General features: G+C 34.2%; 1 protein-coding gene across 1 annotated transcript in view; it reads left to right on the top strand.

Moving 5' to 3' along the window:
- LOC118269784 (neuronal acetylcholine receptor subunit alpha-10) overlaps positions 1 to 11885 on the top strand; it is a 101501-nt gene extending 89616 nt beyond the window's left edge. Inside the window, exons 9-11 of the mRNA XM_035585097.2 lie at positions 2790 to 2931; positions 6405 to 6607; positions 10811 to 11885. Of these exons, the coding sequence (XP_035440990.1) occupies positions 2790 to 2931; positions 6405 to 6607; positions 10811 to 10942 (477 nt within the window). The 3' untranslated portion in view covers positions 10943 to 11885. The remainder of the gene's footprint in view (positions 1 to 2789; positions 2932 to 6404; positions 6608 to 10810) is intronic.
- Positions 11886 to 13042: the final 1157 nt, after the last annotated feature.

Raw genomic sequence — 13042 nt, 5'->3', positions numbered from 1 at the left:
TGTATCACCTTTGTAAACGCTGTCATGGGACTGAGATGTTGAGTACAAATAATATTTTCTCTCAACGATTGTCCTTTGAGGAATAGTTTTCGCTTTGTATATTTTTGGTTGTGTTATATCCTCTCAATATTATTTACTGCTGTTATTTTTTAAGGTAAATATATGGCTCTGTATACAGTAAAGGTTACTTACCTTCTATTTTTAAGATCGGACAATGAACTTTATGTAAATGAATTTAGGGAAGGGTTTAGCCTATTAGTGAGACACATGATATAAAGAAAAAAATATAATGTTATACTAATATAATATATATATAGCTAATATGCTTGAAAGTTCTTGTCTTCACTGCAATTTCTGTTACTAACTGTGTTTTAAAAAGTAATTTCCGAGTGCATCCAAAACTATTGAACGGAATTAGATAGAGCATGACCTGGTTCAACTGCAAGGAACTATTTAATTGCAATTACTGAAGCGGTGACAGTACTTAATTGTTTAAACCGTGACTAATTCCAATGAACGTCCACGTCCATTGTGAACTGTAGCCATGAATTCAATCTAAACACGAAACATCTTATTTTACATTTGATGGGTCGACGTTTGGCCGCTATATCACCTGATGGTAAGTGATGATGCGGTCTACGATGGAGCACGTCTGCCCATAAGCAACCTATTCACTCGGGCTTTGAAGACACTCGAAGACACCCAGGTTATACCCATCAGGAAACACCGACTCCGGCAAGGAGTTCCACTCCCTAGCAGTTCGCACAAGGAAGCTTGAAGCGAAGCGATCGTCATCTTTTTAAAAACAAAATGAGATTATTTGATCAGTCTCATATACAGCAATTTTATTACCAATCGGTTGATACGCAGGCTCACTTATAACGAATCCATTACACACATTATTGCCATTCCTAAAAATCCTGTATTAACCCTCACTTCGGGAGGTACTGTACTCATAACATTTTCCGCTTATACGTACAATTATATTTATTTCATCATTCACTCCCCACTCGAATTACTTTGTACTTTGAACAGCTTTGTAATGTATGTTATTTTTATAAATACAGCTGATTCTGTGTAAAGTCACTACAGGATTTCAATTGCCCTAATTTTCTTATTAAATTCAGGTTTGTTATAAACCTTATTAACCTATTTCATATTTTAGGTCTAATAATTGTTCATTTGACCAAGACATTGAAGTTTTGACGGTTTTTCGGAAATTTCTCAGTGTATACACTGACAGTGACACTATACAGAATTACTTGTAATTCGACGTATTTAGATAATACAACTAATTTCCTACAAAATTACCCCTGAGGTCACTGGTCTGAAAGTGGCTTACAAGTCACCCTGTATACAAATATGTATGTACACATCTCACCTCTATCTATATCTTCAGATATTGGAAGGAATGATGTTAATTAACAAATTAGCACAGATTCTGACAAAACAATTAATTTTAAATTAAATATATCTACCAGCGCGATAAATACACAAGAAAACGTCATAAACCATGTCATTAAAAATATTTTTCCATATTCCAGAAAGTTCTCGAATTACCTATCTGTATCGGAGTATGGTAATAAGATCCAAAGTTTGAATTTATAAAAACCGATAGCCCTAGGGAGTTTGATTTACTAATTTGAAGTCGCAAAGTCGTGACCATTAAAAGTTTTTCATAAGCTCAGTGCCGAAGCTGATTTACTTGTCGGGATTACATTACGATAAGTTAAATAAAATATAAACTGGCTTGTGTTGATGTCGTTGGTACTAAGATTTGTATATTAAAAAGTTGTTATATTACTGCTTAATAAATCGCTGGGTTCTGTTTGTTTTTCTCGTATTAAAGGCAAAATATATTTTGGAAGGTAATGTATAATAATATTGATTTTAGGTAAATACTTTAATTTTGATTCCAGAGTTTTCTTTTACGATTAGCTGTACCTATTTATACATATGTATAGGGAAGATGTAATATAAAACTTTGATCAAAACAAACACTCAACTTTCAATATGAAACTTGAATAAGGACGCGAGTATTTTATTTATGTTTATTTAAATTCAGAATTGAACTTCTGGGTCGTCGAATCGAACGGATATTGCCTTTATACATACACACACACATACACACAAAGCAATGCCTAACTTTTTTGCATGCCGATATGACATTTGGCAACTTTATTGGTGTGGTCAAAACCACATTCGTGGGTGGAACAAAATCGGATGGTTCCGAAAAGTCGTGAGGTTTTATTGTAAACGACTTGGGATATAAATCAAAGCGCACATGTCTCTATAAAGTCTTGAGTGGAAATTTTGGATGAAGAAACTGATTCTGTTTTTTATTTCTTCAAACTCGTGTGGCTTGTGGGTTGCAATAAAACACAGGCTGTGAGGGGCAAACGTAAATACGTATTATAGAGAAAAAAGAGACAGTGTTGTGCGTGGAGATGGTAATGGTAAATAAGCATCAGAATGATGGCATTTAGAATTTAATTTAATATTCTGTAATATTAAAGAAGACATAATTAGGTTTATACCGGTGTAGTGGTAGACTTACTAAACATTTTCAAGCTGCAAGTACCTATACTGATGTTGTAACTTAAACACAACCAATCATCATTGTTATCCTAATATTATGAAATTCATCTTGATAATAAATCACGATTTGAATAACCACCCCTGTAAAAGCCATCACCAAAACCAGTGAGAAAAATATTGCTGTATAAAATTAGTCATAGGAACATTCACACCCTAACATTAGTACCTACTAATTCGTCGTTATTGACCAGGGTGACGGCGGCACGGTGACATCAGCTGGGATGCAGGTGAACCCGCGCACTGGCTCCAGGCTCAAGGCGGAGGTGCGCTGCGATGGAGCCCCACTCACACCCGCATCACCGCGCTTCGCACGCCACAACCACAACCATTTAGGTAATTATCATTACAGAGGAGATGAATAATCATTACCCATATTGCTATAATGGAACGTCTGATTGCTTTTGAGTCTCTAGAATAATATGTGACTCCATTTATTAATAAGACTAGCTACTTCCACGCGATCTTACTCTCAGCTCTTTTTGATCATAGTGTGATGTTTTCTAGCCTATAAGGTAACCTTCCTCGATAAATAGACTATCCAACAGAAATTTAAAATCAAACCAGTAGTTTCGGAGATTAGCGCGTTGAAAAAAACCCCTTTCAATTTTATATAATAAGTAAGTTTATAAAATTCTGACGGTTAACGTTTGCTAGAATGTGTCTGACGTTTAATCTATTTATCAGTTAAGGTCTTTGAGTTGACGAATTAAACTAGTTTAACAGGACTTTTTCATGGACGTGAACCAGAATTTATTTAAGAGATGAGACCTGATACATAAAATTATGAGAATTCTAACCTACAAGTCTTTTTAAAGGAAGATGTAAGTGAAACAACGCTTGTGTTGTATTTCGTAGTGTGAGTTAAATTCCAAACCCTCAAAGGCCGGCAACGCACTTGTAACGCCTTTGGTGTTTCATAAAAAAACTAGCGGACCCGACAGACGTTGTCCTGTCTACACGTCTTTAATTTGAAAATTTTAAACTTTTTTAATAAGCTAAAACGTTCTGGACCTTTTTGCTGAAAATTGTTATTCAAATGTTATGACAATATCTAACGTCATTAATATTTGACACTGCGATGGTAGCGCCGTCCGTCGGATCCGATGTAAAACATTCCAAAATCAACAACTACTAATAAATTAAAAATTAATTAAAAAAACATTGTCCAGCGGACAAAATTGTGAATCTAAACCATTCTCAGATCCTCTTGAACACACACAAAAGGTTTCATCAAAATCCGTCTAGTCGTTTAAGAGGAGTTCAGTGACATACACACGTACAGAAGAATGATATATACAAAGATTAGAAAATCTGTGATAGATGTCTTCATTGAAGTGCCTATTAAGCTTGGGTTTCTAAGTAAACTATGACAAAGTACTGCCAAATACGCCCAAGTCATATCCACGGGAACTTGAGATGACGCATGTGAGTCCTTCAAGTATCTGCTTGATTTTAATGGGGAGGTCCTGAGTTCTAACTTCATATTTATTTTTAGATATGTTCTTATTTTTAGATATGTTCTTATTTTCTGCGGGAGGAGTTTTTTATGGTATAAGCCAGTAAACGAGCAGACGGATCACCTGATGGTAAGCAATTGCCGCCGCCCACGGATACCCGAAACACCAGAGACGTTACAAGTGCGTTGCCGGCCTTTTAGGGGTTAGGAATTTAGGGGTTGTTGGGGAATTGAGAATTGGCACGATTGGACAGAGGGTAAGTGTGGGAGAGCCATGCTTCGGCACGAATGGGCCGGCTCGACCGGAGTAATACCACGGCCTCACAGAAAACCGACGTGAAACAACGCTTGCGTTGTGTTTCGTTGTGTGAGTGAGGTTACCGGAGGCCCAATTCCCCCCTTCCCAATCTTCCCCATCCCCATCCCCATTCCCGAACAACAACCCTTAAATTCCTAACTCCCAAAAAGCCGGTAACGCACTTGTAAAGCCTCTGGTGTTTCAAGTGTCCATGGGCGGCGGCGATTGCTTACCATCAGGTAATACGTCTGCTCGATTACCGGCAAGTCCCATAAAAAAAAAAAAAATTAATTAAAAGAGTGAACTGCAAATTATCTTATTATCGTACAAAATATGTGTCCGTTTAATTTGAATAGGTGTCGATTTTCTGGCCAGATGGCTTCATCAATCTTTTACCAATTAAGATTTGGGATTGCTGAAAATAGCCGTAATTCATACAATTCTAATTCTGTAGTTGGCACATGAGTGATAGTTCTAATATTAGTACACACAGCTGTTTCCTACCAGAATCAGTTAATCTAGGTAGTTGAGGAATATTCATTTCCTTACGAATGTGCTTCGCCGACCTGTTGATATTATTTCCTTCTTGCAAATTTAATATTCACACGTGTTGGGTATTTTCTTCCCTCCACGTTGCGAATAGGAGCTAGAATATTTTCAGTCGGAATATTCTGGAATAAAAACAATATTTTACAAGCTTCAAAACAAAGTTAAAGGTATATATTGTGTCGCGGGTTCGATTCTCTTTGTCCATTGCTGTTCGTTATTCTCGCTAAAACTCGAGAACGGTTGGACCGATTTGGCAAATTTTGAATTATTTGTAGAAGTCCAGGGAAGGTTTAAAAAGTAAGAAAAAAATGTTTAACGCGGTACAAAGTTTGCCGGGTCAGCTAGTACAGAATAAAAATAAATGACACGCCAAAGCTGCTAAAAGATGTTAAGAGATTTTTGATAAAGTATAATAAGCTCTAAAAGAAAGTCCTTAGAGTTTGTTACACTTTACAGACATTGTTAATTGTAATAAGTAGATAATGTCGTTGTCCTTACTCGCAAGGGACTCATTAAGATCTTTCACAAACTCGACTAATCCCTGCCTAGTTTGGGGGCCTTTGTTTTCCCTTCATCGCGTGCTATAAAAACATTTGTCGCCTAAACATAATCTAAGTAACGCACAAGGGTCTCTCCATCTACAAAGTTATAAGAGTACTTGGTAAAACAAATATCTACCAACCTATAATTCGAGTTCCATATTTACCCTGCCATACTTACTACGCACACGAATATTCATCAATATTGAACATACTTTCGCTTATTTATTTAATTTTGTAAACATAATAAATGGGAAAGAAATTTGTAAAATGTTTTGATATATGTATTAAACTGTGTATTGATTTTGTTGTGTTAAATAGGTATGATGTGCAGACAAATTTCAACCATGGCGATTAATCTTTAGAGTCACAATTAAAAAATAGTAGGTTAAAGTTTTACTTCTCACTTACAAGAGTAGTCCGGTTTTTCGACCCGACATGTGATAGGTCAGGTACATGTCCATTGGTCTTTTGCTCTTTATAAAGTCCGAGGATTTAACACCGCGCAATTTTCTTTGTTAGAAAAGTCCATTGGTACATTTTGTTTGAGACAGGGATCGACTAACGATGGACACGTTTCTTACTAACTTACTTATAGAAAAAAGAAAACCTTTAGCTTTCAGTGCAAGTAATGCATAGCTTTAACTGTTTTATTAGACTTTTCGAATTATGTATGCACTTAATAAATATGAGAATATACATAGTCAGTCACATTAATCGAGTTATCGATTTAGTAATCGAGTGTTTAAGCTGACCCAAATTAAATGTGGTAGAGCCATGCTTCGGCACGAATGGGCGGGCTCGATTGGAGTGATACCACGGCCTCAAAGAAAACCGACGTGAAACAACCCTTGCGTTGTGTTTATAGCTGATATACTTATAGATTCTCCTGTATTTATTCCCAATTCATTGGGCCAGATTAAACATGCTCATGCTCACAATTAAAATTGCCTTTTTTATCTAGGTGGAACACAAGCAAATATGGCGCCTATACCGACAGGTGGGACGGGCGGGGGTGCAGCGAACACGCCAGTAGAGACGGGCTGCGCGAACGCATGTCCACGGTGCGCGTGTTGCGGTTGCACGTTGCGCGAGGCGGCGGCGCGCCACGAACAGCGAGTCGCTGCCAACGAACGATTGGAACGTGCTAATTTGGAGTGGAAACAGGTATTTTAAAATTAAATACAATATTTATAAATAAGTATCTACTTAAATTGCTGTTATATTGCTCAGAAGTTTATATTTTTGCATATTCATTCATTCTAATTGTACAGTATAAATTTAATATTAATTATGTTGAATTTGAACATAATTAATATTTATACTGTACAAAAAAATGCCATATCGTTACTTAAAATGTAACGTTCCAGTTATTGAAGATTGACCGTTCCACACGTCATAAATTTCCAACTTAATTGGCTTCTATATAGGAAAATTAATTACAAATATAATGACTGCATGTCATTATTATCGAAAAATAATTACCTTTATAATAATGTTTTAATGGATTTACCTGGTTATGCCTACTTTGTTACTTTCATTTTACAGTTTATATATTTTATCACACAGATAATAGAGTTTCGAATCGTATATCCCAAACTTATCAATGCAACCCAATTAATCCTACAAAAAATATAACAATAAAATTAAAAATGATATAAAATATATGACTTTAAGTAAGCTCTCGTAATAGTAATAAATCGTTAACTTTTCGCCATTCGAACTCCGATCACCAAGTTGGCTATTAAAAAAAAAGATTAACGATTCTCGATAATTAGTCCGATAGCGATTTCGGTAATTTTAAATACGGGTTTAACGGATAAAGTTTTCGTCGTCATTCTTTAAATTCGGCGTACCGGAACCATTGAAGGGGTACTTAGCTAAAAGGCTGGTGAAACAATGAGACATTCGACCCTACAAAAACTTGTAGGTTTTAGATGTAGATATTTATGTAAGTTTTCGCTGATAAAAAGATCTTAAACTTATACAGTTTATCCGTTATTTAGTCGTAACTCTCAAATTTTTGTAGTCATCATGCCATTGAACACGAGTTTGTGAAAATACTTACCTAGATAGTTAGGTAATAGCATAATGTTATCACTATCAAAATGAAAATAAAAGTCTTCATTAATCGTCAATGACTTACTGCCGCACTAACAGAGATTTAATGATTACTTAAGCTGTTTCTCAGTAACGATTATATTCCGAAAAAAATAATAAATACATACCATGTCAACGTTTTAATAGCATAAATGTTTCGAGCTTAAAGTCTTCAAAGTGTGTATCTCCAAATGGAATTTAACTTTTCACGTTTACTTAATAAACATAAATTAGTAAACACCAAAGATGAGAAGACTCATGTTTAATTTATTAAAAACGACCTTTGAAAAGTTTACAAATTTGAATTCGATATTTTTTCGTAAATTTTCAAATTAGAAAATTTGAATTGCAAAACTCTTATCCATCAATTTAAAGCTGAAAATGTCACGTTCAGGTATTTTGATAGAAATTTTAAATATTTTTCATACATTTTGTCATAATAGAATAACCTAAGGGATGAATATACGAGTAGGTTTAACCAGTAGGTTTATGTATTTGTACATAATTTATATTATAACTGCCTACTCAGTCGAGTGGCTTCGATTCCCAGGAAGTATTTAACTTAATTTTTTTAAGATTTTTGAAAAATAATAGTACCTAATAAGTACATACTATGAATAGTATATTGTTTACAATTTAATTATGACCAGTATAGCTTGTAGTAACCATTGTAGTTCCACCTGTAACTTTTTTGAGGTTTAAAAAATGGTGAGAAGTTGAATTTTGATACTTTTAAACCAAAGACTATTACTTTTTGTTCGAGCCGTTTCGTTGGTTCTATGTGTTATATCTATGTGTCTTTCGATCCATAATATCTCAAAGAGTATTAGATGGTTCAGAGGATCAGAGAATTCAAAGAACAGTCGAATTTTTGGTCATGGTATTGTTACACTTCAACGTTGCCTTTGTGGGTGGACCAGTGTAGGAAAAGTACGCCTTTTTGAACAATTCTGAGAGGGATTACCTACCCACTTTATTTTTCATCTTTATTTTGGATATCACTGAACTTATAATAACATGTTATGTCTTCAGTGACCTTTAACTAAATGTTATTTAACAAATAAATTCAATCACTTATATAGTACAAACTTTTGAGCCTTTGACTTCAGTCACGTAGTATTTAGGTTAGAGAACTAAAAAAAGAATCAAAAATCACTTTCTTTGTCTAGCCTGTTCGATTTAAACAAACTAATAATCAAATCATATTTTTTTAATATTCAAACCAATCAATTTTATCCAAATTGATATTTAAAGTACCTATTCTCTAAAGCTGTTTCCATTAAATTCTACTCAGCTGTTTAAGTGATATTTACTGTAATACAATATTAACTTATTTTTATTAAAATATCTTTACAAATATGCCACATTTTAATATAATCGTCGACCCGATTCCATTCCAAGTATTTTTATGAGATAACTTCAAGTTATTTGAAACGTTGGTACCACTGTTTTGTAAGCAAATAAAATGGAAAATATGTATTTATTTAATTCTAGTTATCTTGTTTTGAATGCGAGTCTAGGAAAAGCACGTTCCGCTGTAAATTCTCATTAAAAAGGCCGTTTTAGTACGATGGTCAGTGGTGTTTAACTAGATTTTACGTAGTGGTTTTATATTATGAGATTTTATAATAACTGCTTTTAAAAATGTAATGATGTTATTTACCTTTACATATTGTATATATTACGGACATAATTATAGCGACCAGATTGGCGATATTTTAAAGGACAAAATTAAAAGTACCTTTAATCGACGAGCATGCATGAAAATACTGATGACTGCCAATGATGCGAAAGAGGTGTGGATGATTCGTAGCAATTGGCATTCCATTGTCTTTACCGATTCGTCCAATTCAGTTTTTGTTTTTAACAATGCTATTTAACAGAACATGAACAGGATACTAAACTATCCGAATATACATATTAAAATTGAAGGGCTATATGACTTAGATAACAGTGTGTAGACCCTAAAGTTAATTAAAGATATTTACTTTAGCTTTTATTAAGCTTCGTTTATTAATATCTAACAATCACGCTACATTTCAAACCTGCAGTAATGAAACAACAAAATTATTTATCCAATAATCCCTAAATGAAAGCAATTCAAAACTAATTCTAAACACATATTACAGTAACAATTTAGGCGCGTACAACCAAGTTTCTTAATTGGCCAATTAAATATTTGCGATTCTGTTTAATCGAGTGAGAGCAATACAATGTATCGATAAACGAGTCTCGATGTTACAATAAATAAAATGCGATCAAATTGCTCGCTTAGAACAGCTGATGTCAGAATAATCCCTCGCATTTGTTTTTGAAGCACGACACGAATAGGGTTTTGCTGTCTGTTTTTAAATGGCTGAGATCAAGTAGAGTGTTATGTTGTTTTAATGGCTATTTATCTATGCTTGGGTTTGTGTGGGTGAATTGTGATTAGTTTACGAGCCACTTTACAACACCCTGACACGGAAAAGGAATTTGTTATTTAATTTGATCTATATAACATCCTCGCCGCCCGACCAGAACCAGACCCGCGTACGGCGCCTCGCGTTCTGCACGTGCCTCAAAGAGCCACCACAAATAGGCCCAATAGGGCTGATGCCTGATCCGAAGCTGCGGATTACGTAGAGTCGGAACTTGGTAGTTTTTAGTCAGTAAGAACCTGATACTCCTTCACGCCTCACCAAAGGCGGAAATAGTTAGGGGATGATTTTACACCCTCAAAAAAAAAACAGACTATATGATGTACTATATATCTGTCTGAATACAGTTACAACACATACAAAAACGTAACTTTTTAAAGCTTTAGTACTTGAGAGGTGTATTTTTTTTGCATAAACATTTGTTAGACACCTGCCACGTCAAGTGTCGCATTGAAAATGCATGTACTCGAGTGTTTCGTGATATATTCCTGGCGTGTAGTTTTGTTTCGTTTTACGCCATATTTTGCAGGTCTGGTTGGAGCCTGATACAGAATTTCCATTTTATTAAATCTCACATGGCTTTGTTTGCGTTTATATTTAAATTATCATCCTAAAATAAAGCGGTAATAAGTATGATATCTAATGCTATCATATCGAAACTTCGGTACCAGCAAAGTAACGACTTTGCTAGTTATATTTTGCTCTCATTCACCTTCTATCTGATACCCAACAAAAGCTTATCCTACCTCTGTATATAGAATGGGCAAGGACGACCGAGTTACTGCTATCATTGCCCTTACATAGGATGACATCCAATTTGACTAGGACTATAATGACTGACAATTTCCAGGTGGCAGTAGTAGCGGACAGAGCGCTCCTAGCAGTCTTCGTGCTCGTCACAGCAATATCCACAGCGGCCATCTTGTTACCACAGCTGAACAACCTACACGTCGGCAACACGCCTCTCAAACCCCCCATTTAGAGGCACTATAGGAAACTAGGGTACATGGAAATAAAGTCTTTTGTCAACGAATGTGTTAAATGAAATGTGCCAAACTTCAATTGAGTCACGCACTGCTGTAGATGATAAAATGTAAGTGATTTATAAAGGTTATGTACCACACTGGTGGTTGTAAGGCCAAGGGAAATAAGTAAACATTGGTAAGTAAATAGGGTTTATTTTTTCATTTGGTCGCTGATGCGGATAAGGGTGTCAAATAAGAATGTGAGTAATAAAATAAGTGATATTGACAACCCTATTGTTATAGGCGATTGATTGTCATAGAGCTGAGTAAATAGGTACTCTACTCGATATCTGTTACTATTTCTTTTGAAGATTTACGAAGGAAATTACATAAGGGATAATATATCTGTAGGTAACGGACCCTTACTGTTCCACTTTTATTGTTGCTAAGAATAAACCTTCAACTTTTTGCGTAGTTACTTTGAACCAAATTTTTAGTACCTTCAAAGGTAACATATGTAAGTGTTTTTGAGACAAAAATTGTTTTGGAACAAATTATTATTCTTGTTGAAAAATTAAATAAAGTCATTTATATTAAACTGAAGACAGCTGTTAGAGAATCAGTATTCATTATTTGGGAATGCAAATTACTTAAGTTAAAGTACATTAAGCAAAATAATTTGGTATGTAGCGCATGATTATACTAGCATTGTTGTACTAGGTAAACTAGGCTTCAATATTAATTTACTTACCTGTGTACTAAAAGGTTTTGCAGACTACCCCTATTTTGAAACCTAGATTATTCCATTAGTTAAGGGGTCTTGTTGTTTCTCATACCTAGAAGAAAGCCAGTGTCGGAAAGAGGTAAGGCTAAACAAAGGCTTTTCAATACAAGACGCACGTTATAAGCGATGAAAATAAATTACAAATGTTCGTCAATTTAAAACATTTCAAATGTCTTTTTATTTAAGTTATATTTTTGATTGTTTGTATTAATTATTTTAATTTTATATTATATTTTAAAAATGTTAATGTAATACGTGCCAATCATGTGTCAACATAAAATAAAAATTATATTGTCAATTAAGGTGATAAAGAAATGCAGCATAAATTAAACTAAGTAACTTATTTACGCATGACGTTAGTAATATTTGTTAACTGTAGATTAGAATGCATGTAAATTTAATGTTAATAAGCAATGTGGATATATTATATTATGTAAACTAAACATTTTGTGAATAAGATTTCTGAAAAACCAATCAACTACTTGATTTTTGTATAAAAAGCTATTGTAAGACATTCTAAATTAATTTGCAAACTCACGTGAAATGTTCGAGAAAAGCTCTACTAGTTACAAGTTACACCGGGGCTCACAACTTACGCGGAACGGTGACGTTATGAGCTGTAGGTCCCATATTTTGATAATTGAATTTCAACAGCTAGATATTAAAAGTAAAATTCAGTCAAATTATAGACTAACTGACATTCTGGAGTGACTTAACTTTCCTTTAGCTTTGACTTTGAATGCTATCAAAAAGCATATTCTTTACTAACGTGTCTCATACACATCAACAGCCTATAAGTGGCTACTGCTGACCAAAGCATCTTCTCACACGGAGAAGGTTTGAGCATTAATCACCACGCTTGCTCAATGTGGGTTGGCGTATCATACAGATATAATCAATTATATTTTATTTATTATTTCGAACTCTATTACTATTGTCAATTGAGCTCAATATTAAAATTACCTAGAGCTTTTGTCTTTTTTCCCCATTTTGTTCAAACAACAGTGTCAAACGCCCAAATACTGAGATGCCACTCAATTTTAAGTTGTACTTAAATATCGTGCCATCTCTGTTATTTTACTAAGAATTAAAAGTGACAGAACTATTCTTGGGAGCGTCTTAATAAAATTGAGTGGCGTTTGAGTATTTGATCAAAAGTATCTTAAAAAACAATTTAGTAGATATCTAATATCTTCTATAATTATATTACCTAGGTTATAGTTAGGTTCAAAATAACTGTTAAAAATAAAAAATAAGTTAAGCTCAAGGTTGTTGGAAATGAGTTATTATTAAAATATTATATTATATTTAATGTAAATATTACAGTTTAATC

Source organism: Spodoptera frugiperda, chromosome 15 (assembly GCF_023101765.2).
Source record: "Spodoptera frugiperda isolate SF20-4 chromosome 15, AGI-APGP_CSIRO_Sfru_2.0, whole genome shotgun sequence".
Lineage (NCBI taxonomy): Eukaryota > Metazoa > Arthropoda > Insecta > Lepidoptera > Noctuidae > Spodoptera > Spodoptera frugiperda.
The sequence above is the reverse complement of the archived record's forward strand: the minus strand, read 5'-3'. Positions and strand labels throughout refer to the sequence as shown.